This window comes from Lathyrus oleraceus, chromosome 2 (genome assembly GCF_024323335.1).
Source record: "Lathyrus oleraceus cultivar Zhongwan6 chromosome 2, CAAS_Psat_ZW6_1.0, whole genome shotgun sequence".
Lineage (NCBI taxonomy): Eukaryota > Viridiplantae > Streptophyta > Magnoliopsida > Fabales > Fabaceae > Lathyrus > Lathyrus oleraceus.
In genome coordinates this window covers 485,206,528-485,217,485 of record NC_066580.1, presented here as the reverse complement: position 1 = coordinate 485,217,485, position 10,958 = coordinate 485,206,528, and the positions used below count along the sequence as shown (strand labels likewise).

Here is a 10,958-nt window from a genome sequence, read left to right as displayed (position 1 = left end):
AAAAATGATTTCTTGTTTCTGGATTTTGGCCATAAGCCAAGAAACTCTAGTCTTGGACTTGATACAGATGGAATGAACCTCTCTGATAATTTGAGTACTAATCATACTTTGTAGCTTATTCTTCTCACGATTTATAACTTATCTCATTGGTTGTGCATGAAACGCAAATATATTTATTTATCTATGAAAGTTGATCTTTCAAAAGAACATATATAACTGACAAAACCTCCTAATCTGAATAAACTGAGAATTAACCAATTGGACCATGCAACCGGAACGATTTATTGTCTTGTAGACTCGTATCAATCCTCCAATTAAGATCATCAAGTCATTCATCATCGGCTAATCCCAAATAAAAAATTCCGTCCTCTAAGTGAGTGTCCTAACACATTTAGCAGTAACCGAATTACCATCCATCAACACTCAAAAAAGTTGCTGACTGTAGAATAAAAACAATCTAGTGAAACATCCTCAAGTTTCACTCTATTCACATATATCCAAAAAAAAATCCCATTTCCAAACACATTCCACTCCCTCCAAAAACTAGTAGCCAAACCGCATTTTGTAGAAGCGAAATAGTTAATCCATAATCACCCACTAAAAGCCCTCCAAACAAATTTAAAGACTCTACACGTCAAATCATTTCACATAAGCCTTCAACTGCTAGAAAGAAAATATTATATTATATTGTTAGATTAGATTGGTTGATGTATAATATCTAGTTGCATCTATATACATCCTCCAAACTCTCATGAAGTAATGGAACTATTTAAATCAAGCAAATTTCCTTGGGGCCCTTGACATTATATTACTCAAAAGTACCTAATAACATTACCATATTTATTAAATAAAATCAACAACAGTAGTCAATTTTCAGCATGAGAATGCCAGTTTTCTACGGCACCATGCTATAATGCATATGAATGTGATGTAAAAAGAAAAAGAGATATAGATGGGACAGGCATGGTCTTAAATAAAGCCATGTGTCGATGTTTTAAGCTGTAGCTAGCAATGTCCCAAATAGAGATGGCTATAAGAGTATTCAATATACGAGTGTGATGTAAATAGGAAAAGTAATTATTGTGGCGGGACATGTTATCGTGTTTCATCACCGTTCAAATTATGTTATTTACATATTGTGTAATTACTCAGTGTGGTACTAATGAAAAATACTAATACATAATTAAATCTTACAAATGATCTTATATGAAGATAAAAATTGAAAAAGTGTTTTATAGTTAGGAATGTTAAAGTAACGAATATATTCTTGATGCAATTGAACAATTTTTAATACGGTAGAGAAAAAGAGTGCATATCTACAAAATTAACACTTCAATATTCAAATGAGTGAGTGATCGGCATAAGAGAATATAATGGATTACGGTTAAAACATAAGTCAGATCTCGTATGAGATATTTCATATATGAGAGACGGTTAGAGATGCCTCATGCATCCTGGCGCGAAATGTGGAGAATCTTTGAATAAGATTCAACGATGGACAATAGATCGAATACAAATCTCAAAGCGTTTTATAGTTAAGAATGAAAGGAGTAAAAAACATCTTCTCCTTAGAAATCAGAAATACATGTTAAAGTAACGAATAGACTCTTGATGCACTCGAACAAACTTCTAATACCATAGAGAGAAATAGTGTATTAGAGTAAATATAGAATTAAACTCATTAATATAGGTATACTTATGTGTCAGTTTTATCTGTATAGAATACCTACTATAGCAAGTCACCTTGGTACTCTATAATAATAAAGTGTCATCACTCATTGAATAAAATGATCTTAAAATTCTAGTTGCTCACTTTCTAACAGAGTGCATATCTATAAAATTAATGAGACATGAGAGAATAAAATGGAGAGAATCATTGAATAATATGATCTTAAAATTCTAGTTGCATTATTCTTTCAACATCTTATAACTTGGAACATTGGGGTCTTTTTGTTTACAAACATGTTGAAATACTAGTATCATAAAATAAAATTAAAGGCTATTGTGGGAATTTCCACCTGAAACTCCAGTCCACAGCTTGCAATCATCTATTTAATGCAATGCAGCTATTATCTCTGACATTGTCTGCCTACTGCTATGTCTCTGTGTCTTTTCCTATGAATTCATCATTCGAGCATCTTCTACTACATATATGAAACATCTCCTCCTAATTTCACATTCATAGAGAACCAAAATATACGAGAGAATGGGGTTTCCAACCGAGGTTGTGTTGCCAAAGGTATTTATTCAGCTTCTTTCAGTATTAGCTTCCATCAGGAAACTCGTTACTGTCTTTTTCTGTTATTTTGGTTTCGAATCGGACTCTGAATTTCAATCAGTCAACCCTCGGCTACTCTTCAGAGAAATCCTTCCGGTGGTGAAATTCTCGGAGCTGGAGCTAGCGGTGGTAGAATGCTCACAGGATGGCTGTGCCGTTTGTCTTTGCGAATTCAAGGCGGAGGACGAGATCCAACGGCTGACAAACTGCCGTCACTTGTTCCATAAACAGTGCCTCGACCGTTGGATGGGATACTATAATACAACATGTCCTTTGTGCCGCACAACTTTCCTACCTCATCATCAAATGCAAGATAGATGATTTCTTGTACCATCATTATCCTCTTCCGGTTATGTCTTTCTAGTTTCTTCTCTGTATAGATTATATGAATTTACGAAACTTCAAAGACAAGTGAATTGTGGTTAATGTTATGCATTACTTTTGTTGGCATTCATTTCTGAGGACCACTTCTTATCACTCTTGCATTTGCTCTCTTCTCTAAACTTCATTGCTTGTTTAACACATGAATTCTCTTGTGTAACAAAAAAAAACCATGAATTCTCTTATTCCGATGAAATTATGTCCATATGCAAAACTGGTAGATCCAACTCTCCAAAGATTTTAATTTGTCACCCACTTATTATACCTAACATCTCTATATTTCAAAATTTCCAAAATACCAACCTTAATATTTATCATTTAAATTTTATTTTTCTTCCAAAATTTTCACTCTTCCTAACATATAAAAATAAAATTTTTGGTAATTATATCAAAATTTTTGATACACAATTATTCGCATTTTTTAAAATTCAAGTATTTATACCGAAAATAAAAACACTCGGTATCCAATATCAAAATTGTCAAAATTTCCGGAAAAAAACAAAAACTTCTAAAAATTTTGAATGTATTTGAAATTTTCGATAATATAAAAGAAAACAGGAAAACTGTTTTATTTGTGTGGTCTAGAGTCGGCAGGATCATCTGCAGATTTGTATAGTGATTGTACGCAGTTATTCACCACTGATGCAATATATTTTCTATGCAACAAGTTTAATTAAATATTTTTCCGCCCTTATATGATATTGATAGTATACTTTTCATGTGATATAAATGATAGATATTTGAGTCTCAGTCTGAAATATTAGCCTGGACATAGAATATTGGCAAACAACATGGTATTATTGTGACTGTTTGTTCTGATACTGCAAATGACAAACGAGGTAGGAAAGATAAATTGATTATGGATTGGGAGAGGAGTAAATTATAAAGGAAGAATACATCTAAAAGAAATAAATTCTCAGAGGGCATTTATAGTATGAAAGTGAAATGTCCTTTTAGATTGAGATCTGCGTTGAGTGGCACCGGTTGGAAGGTGATGGTTAGATGTGGCTTGCACAATCATAAACTATCTGAGAATTTAGATGGCCATGACATATTGGGTCGTCTAAAAGTTCATGAGAGACAGTTTATAAATGACATGACGAAGTATAACATGGCTTCACGGTACATAGTTCCTGCCTTGAAAAACAAATATCCAGAAAACCTCACAAGTGTTACCCAAGTGTATAAAGTTATAGCTACATACAATAAGAGCAAGAGATGTCCATTGACGGAAATGCAAATGTTGTTGACTCTTATTCATGGAGAAAAATATATGTGCAGGAAAAGAAATAAGGAAGACTGAAATGTTGTTGCTGATATCTTTTGGACACATCCTGATTCAGTGAAGTTGTTGAATATATTTTAACTGGTGTTGATTTTTTATTGTTTGTGTTGATATTCCTTTATGTGTTAAGTATGTGACTGAAACATGATTAACACCTTATAAACAAAGGTTTGTTGCTGCTTTGACTAACATACTCATTCATTTATGGAACACAACAACGAACAGGTACATAGACTTCTTTTTTATGTTATTACATTATTAAGCATAATTTATCATGTTGACTCATTATGGTTTAATTGTAGTTTTTAGGGTGGAGTTTTCTCATTGGAGATTAAAAAACATGATGAGTACAAGCTAGAGAGATTTATGTCGAAGTTGGGATGTTGTGAACATCATGTTGAAGTTGCAGCTAGGTTCAATCAGGGTCTCGTTTAAAAAATGCATTGTCAACGATGAGCATCGGTATACCACTCAATTATATACCAACTCGTATGGTTTTGTTTCAAGGCAGTGGGCACAACATATTGGGAAGGAACTAGAAAAGGTAAAATTTGTTGGTACAAGCAAATATGTTTGTCGTTGCTTCATTAGAACAACCCACCTTGTGCACAACCCACCTTGTGCGTGTCAACTTGTCGGTTTCCAAATACAAGGCAATCATGTTCCTTTAGATCCAATTCATGTTTTTTGGAAGCAATTACACATTGAAGAACATGATGTCAGTCATGAAGAAAGTGACACACAATTGGATTTATAAACAGAGTGTGAAGAGTTGAAGACATATTTTAATACTTTGGATATTGTAGGCCAAATGGTGTTGAAGAAAAAGGTTAGGGAACTAACACATCCATCCACAACCTCTATGTGTCCACCGCCGATGAAGTACAAACCAAAAAGGAGAGTTAAGAATAGTAGAAAAGGTGAAGAGAGTGATATGTATCATGATCCTTCACAGCGGGAGTATGGTGAGGGCTTGTAGGGGAGTCAGACTACAAAGAGATCATGCACAAAACCAACAGGAAGTCAATCGTCAAGTCTGTTAGGTCAAAGTCAATTGTCCACTGCATCTTCGAGCCATCTTTACTTGTCTCAGTTTCCTGGTTTCTTACATCCATAGATTGATGACAATGTTAATGTGGGTGACGATGGAAATTATGGCTTTCGGACTATTACAACTTTACTTGGATGGGGCGAAGAGTCATGGTCGTTGGTTCAGACGCAATTAGATACTCAAGTTCATCAACACCCTAAATTGTGTTCCAATTTGTTCTATGACACGGTCTATGAATTTAGAAATGCCCTAAAAGTAGAACACTTAAGTGTGCAGGATCGAGAAAAATGGATGAGAATTCCTTATATGGGTTACCGTATTGCTTGTAGGTACAATGTTGTATTTGTCTTCCTGTCAAAGAGACTTAACATTACATTTTTCCCTCTCACCTTAGCTCCACCTATGTATACGAGCAATCATAAAATCATTGATGTTGGTTTTGTCAATGACAATCATTGGATTCAAGTAAAGTTGAAGCATGATAGTCCACTGTCTCTCGTCACTAATCGTTGGAGACAGAACTGTACTAAAGATGCAAAAGTATGAGAATCAACATATGCTTTCATTAAAACTACAAAAACAGTCATTCTCTTGGTCTCATAAAGAAAAACTATGTTTTAGATAATTAAAAAAGAAAATAAGTACATTTTAAACATAATTCAAACATGAATTTATAAAAACACGTAAGACAATTAAATACATCGATGACGTCCATGTTACATAAAACAGATGTAGGCCAAAATATATTATTGTTGGGTGGCATGATGAAAGCAAGATATTGATTATAAATGAAAAATAAAGTTTTGTTTCTTGAAACAAAACAAGTATGCAATTGTTTGATGTTTAGTGGAAGGGATGAAACTTGAAAAGTCACCTGGTTCAATGATTTATGTGCACACAAATTTAATAAGGAAATAAGTACTTTGAATTTAATAAGGAAATAAGTAGTTTGAAGGAACAAATTATGTAGCTAATCCATACTCACCACATTTGGCTGAATAATGGATAGGGACGATGACAAAACATTTTCAGGATTGATGTTTGGAGAAATCCTCTTAATTTATATAGATTTTTAGAATTCGTGTCAATCTGCAAACGAACTTCTAGTTGGCTGAAAGTAGTAAGAAATGTTATATATGATTATACTACTACAAAATAGACATTTCGTAACACCAATTTTATAACGGTTATAGTGTTAACATGTTTTTGAACGTTTTTTTTTGTATTTACTAAGAGACATGTCACAACGATCAAGTATACTAACCGTAGTCAAAGGTACACAGAGTGAACTGATTCAAATTTCAGCACCAACAATTAGCCATTTATCGTGATACAAATGTGATTGAAATTGTATATCACCACGGTTTTTATTATCAACCATAATGAAATGTGATACTTATTTATATATAAGCGAAATCATCTATAGCTTCACTACATAACAATCGTCTCTCTCAAAAGAAAATCCTAACAACTATTTCACCCGTCTCTCTCCAAACGAAACCCTAACAATTATGTCACCCGTCTCTCTCATATGAAAACCCCAAAATGAAACCATATCATCAAATCTTAGCCAATGGGTATTTACAAGTTCATTTTCTCTATAGTTTTTTTTCAATAGCTTGTTTCATGATGTATGAACTTTCTTCTTGTTTTGACTTGTAGGTAAGGATGCTTATTTTAATAAAGAGGACGAAGCTAAAGTTAGCGTTGCAAACTTGTAGGTAGGGATGTTAAGTTTGCTGCTCTAACTTTAACTTCATCCTTATTTCATTGTGAACACGTCATTATGGAACATGTATGGTACGTTTCTAAATCATTCTATGACTTGATATGTTGTATTTGTTGTTTACGGTTTATTGTTGTTAATGTTTGTATAAAAGATGAGTTTATTATATATTATATGGTTCGGGTGTTTTTCCAATCCCTTACCGAATATATAACTTTCCAAACCGCATTAGCAAATTATGATATGATAGATAAAGTTGTATTAAAAAATAAGTACACGTTCAATTCTTGACAAGAATTTTTCACATCGTTAACTGCATGTTATTCTTTGACTGTTAGAACTTGGTTTAATGATTGTAGATCTTAAACCGTCTCTCTCTCCATCTCTAATACTGTTTTTAAAGTAGATAATATTTTGCAAAAAGAACTAGAGGTGAAGGCATGGGCGGTTGAAGAACTAGGATCGTTTAACCAAATTCTTACTGTCAAAGAACAAAATACGGATAAAGTGTTGAATAACTCTTGCCTTGCATTGAACATGAACTTGTACTTCTAGTATAACTTAATTTGTTATATTATAATACTCTGGTGCAGATTGAAAGGTTATATGTTTAGTGAGAATTGACAAAATAAACATTCCACATGATTTATAACAAACTCAAGTCTATATAACAGAACCGTTGTTAAATATGTTGCATTAAAGGATATCATAACGGTTATTTAAAATAACCGTTGTAGTAGGTAGCGCGCTACGTAAATACAATCACGATCGTACGTCCATGGTGGAAAACATCATATATACAATCACACATTACCTCACAATGGTTGAACCAGCATGGTGGTATCCCATTTTCAACCGTTATAATATTTGTTTTTCATAGTAGTGTTTGGAGGTTCGATTTTAACATCACTAAAGTTGAAACAATTAGATATCTCCAAGACTTTGAGATATAGGCTTGCAATTTGTATATATTTAGACATTAAGCAACCGTTCAATTTCAAACCGAAATTTTGAAAACAACTCAAAAAACTATTTGTCTGCGACGATAAAGATATTAATTCTAACTCTTTTATATTTTTGCACCTATCAAAATCAATTTTAAATGGCGCATTTAAATTACCAGAACTATATCATAAACAATCAAGACGCGAGACTTGAGTATAAACCTCACTTATTCCTCTAACATCAAGGGTCTTGAGCTTTAGGAGAATGTATGTTCAAAGACTTCAAGTCCTGAGTGTTGCCATCATGGCTCTACACTAAACAACGTTTCAGAGTTATATCTTCAGTGTTTACTCTGTATTTTCAACCAAAGATCAATGTACCAGAAGAGGTAATACTCAACTTAAATCTATTAATAGCCAATTCTTGTTCTGCAAGAAACAATTAAAGCAGACAAAATATCAACATAAGCATCATGGAGAGTTTTCAATAGTTATTGTAAGAGTAATCTAATATAATTAGTTATTATTATTGTTTTTACTAAATAATTCAAAAAATATTATTAAATAAATATATGAAGTTAGTGGAAAGAAAATTAATTTTATTTTTACTAAATAATATGAAGTAATAGAATTAGTGGGAAAAAAATCTTTAACCATGTTTTAAATTATTTTGGAATATTGACTTGTTTATATAGTAGATGATGAAAACATAGAGAAACACATTCGGTGTTTTCTTTCTCTGGTGCGCCATTAAAGAGAAAGAGACACAGAGGAGTTAGTAATTAATTTGGAATTCTCTTTCTGGTCCACACCTCCCATTTTATAAACCACACCCCAACTCTATCAACATAGCATATATAGCTATTAACCAGAGTTCAATTCTGTTTCAATGTCTTTCAACGATCCTTTCAATTTCATTGACGTAGTTGATCAGGATTTCAACTATTCTCTACACCCTTTTTCTTTCTCTTCCTCAACTACAAATGCTCCTAATACAAACACTGAGCTTGAAGATTATCGTAATAACACACTCATGGATTCCTCCAATTTTCAATGGCAGGAATTGAACTCCTCCGAAAATAGTTTCTTCACCGGACAAATAACAAGGGCAAGCAGTGCAGGTGATTCTCCAACGGAGGAAGCAAACTTGTTGAAAGTAGGACGTTACAGTGTAGAAGAAAGAAAACAAAAAATCTCTAAATACAGAGCCAAGAGAAAACAGAGGAAGTTCAACAAGATTATTAAGGTAAATTTATCATTAATTATGTTTTTTTAAAGATTCCACAGTTTTTGTTTTTTTCTAAATATGGGTGGTTTGTTTTTGGTACTACTACAGTATGAATGTCGAAAGACACTAGCCGACAATAGAACGCGCATACGTGGCAGATTTGCGCGTAACAATGAGACCAGTGAGATTCCAAAAACTCCATGTTCAAATATACAAGACTATGAAGATGAATTATGGGTAATTATGATTTTATGAATTCAATCTTAAAGTTTTATTATTAGTTAATTATTAATATGGTGTTGATATTTCTGATTTTTTTTTCATTTAGGTTGATCTGATTGAAGGATTAAATGAAGATCACACAGCATATTTTTATTTAAGCTGATATGATTGAAGGGTGAAATGATGTGATGTGATGTGATCTAATAGGCATTTCACTAGAGATAACTTTTTTATGTTGCTCAAGATAATAGTTAATAAAGATGGTTTTAATCTAAATTGTATTTAATTTATGTGCGTAATAAAATTGTTTGTATTAAGATTGATGATTTAAAAAATTTGACTGACATTAAAATTAAAAAGCAAATAATTTGCAAAGTTGAATCGACTTGAAACCCCTCTTATGATTATGTCAACATAATCTAAAGGGTGAGTATTATTAGCTATGTTGAAAGTGTTGAAAGTCAAGAATTTCAATCAAAAGTTTGGTATATTAGCTATGTAGATTAAGATGTTTCGACTAATTAGTCTGTTGAATCAAAGCGAAGATTGATTTGGAGGAGTTTAATGAACAGATTCATAAGATTAGAATCACTTTCTTCTAAACATGGTCAGAATCTTGAAAAGGGTTTCACCAAACAGACATTCGACTAGTGTCGAAGTTGACACGTCTATCAAGTGTTAGAGACTTATGATATTTTTAAGTCTAAATACTATGTGATATGAAGATGTCTAAGCACTATGAGAGTTGATCAAGGACTCTTGACAGAGGCAGTTAAGGGGTTCAAAGCAGTTATAAACACAATTATCAACATAGTGGTTGGTTTTTAGCAGTTTTATCCTTAAAGACACCTGAAAGCAAAATAAAGTGATGAAACCCACATAGTGGGATACGTGTCAGATCATTAGGATCTATTTGTCGTCGATAGTTACTATTGTATTAGTATATAAGTCAATCTCAATGTATGAGATCAAGATCACAATTTTTTATTAACTATCTATAGAACTAAAGTATCCAAGTCATAGCGAGAAGCAGTCTGTGAGAAATGTGAATTTTCGCCCACTCTTTAAAATTTCTGTAAATCTTTTGTATTTGAAGCATTTTCTTTAATGTCATCTATCATGTTTACTGTTCGTTATCATTTTCCAAAGCATGTTGTTTGCATCTAGTTTATCATTATTCAAGCATTTAAATTCCAATCACACACACTTTTCTTCTTAACCTTTTGCACAAATTATCCTTGAGATTTTTCTAGTTAATCTCTTAAGTGAACTAAACTCGTGATTGTTTACTAAATTCACCAATAAACAAATTGGCACACCCGGTGGGACCCTTTTGGGCAAGATTTTAAAAACTCTTGCAAAAAAATAGTGTATCTTTTATACAGCTTATTTGTGTTTTCATATGAAATATCTTCATTTGTTGATTGTTTATGTGTCTAAGGAGTGGTAAGAAACTTCCATAAATGTCTTGTCCAACTAAGAACCCAATTACCCTTCGGATCAATGCTCCTAACGTAAAAGAACAATCAATAGATTTGATGATTGGCAATACATGGACTTGAACTACTGTTGGAGAAAATCCTATGGTTATAAGCTAGATAACAATGTTGATTATATCACGAGAAATGGTGGTATCCTTTCCACAAGTAATAAGTGTGCCCACCATCCATAGGGATACACAAAGTGTGGTAGGAGACCAAATGCCTCCTTTCCCCCGTGAATTTTACATTGCCCCCGGGTGGTATGAAACAACCTTATGGAATGCCAATTGCGATGATGGAAAACCTACACCCTAGTGCATCTACATATCCAGATAACGCAATGGCTATTGTATCCCCTATTA

At 32.9% G+C, this 10,958-nt stretch overlaps 3 protein-coding genes across 3 annotated transcripts; all 3 read left to right on the top strand.

The window, feature by feature from the left end:
- The first annotated feature begins 1,823 nt into the window (after positions 1-1,823).
- Positions 1,824-2,716, top strand: LOC127120747 (brassinosteroid-responsive RING protein 1). The gene has a single exon (XM_051051280.1). The coding sequence runs from the start codon at positions 2,207-2,209 to the stop codon at positions 2,597-2,599; it is 393 nt and encodes a 130-aa protein (XP_050907237.1). The 5' UTR covers positions 1,824-2,206; the 3' UTR covers positions 2,600-2,716.
- An 877-nt stretch (positions 2,717-3,593) lies between these two features.
- Positions 3,594-3,962, top strand: LOC127123879 (uncharacterized). Its single transcript, XM_051054058.1, has one exon. It carries the CDS (start codon positions 3,594-3,596, stop codon positions 3,960-3,962), a length of 369 nt encoding a protein of 122 aa, XP_050910015.1.
- Positions 3,963-8,387: 4,425 nt separating this feature from the next.
- Positions 8,388-9,432, top strand: LOC127121584 (zinc finger protein CO3). The gene is made up of 3 exons (XM_051052045.1): positions 8,388-8,911; positions 9,002-9,130; positions 9,222-9,432. Exons 1-3 carry the CDS (start codon positions 8,555-8,557, stop codon positions 9,276-9,278), a joined length of 543 nt encoding a protein of 180 aa, XP_050908002.1. The 5' UTR covers positions 8,388-8,554; the 3' UTR covers positions 9,279-9,432.
- The last annotated feature ends 1,526 nt before the right edge of the window (positions 9,433-10,958 follow it).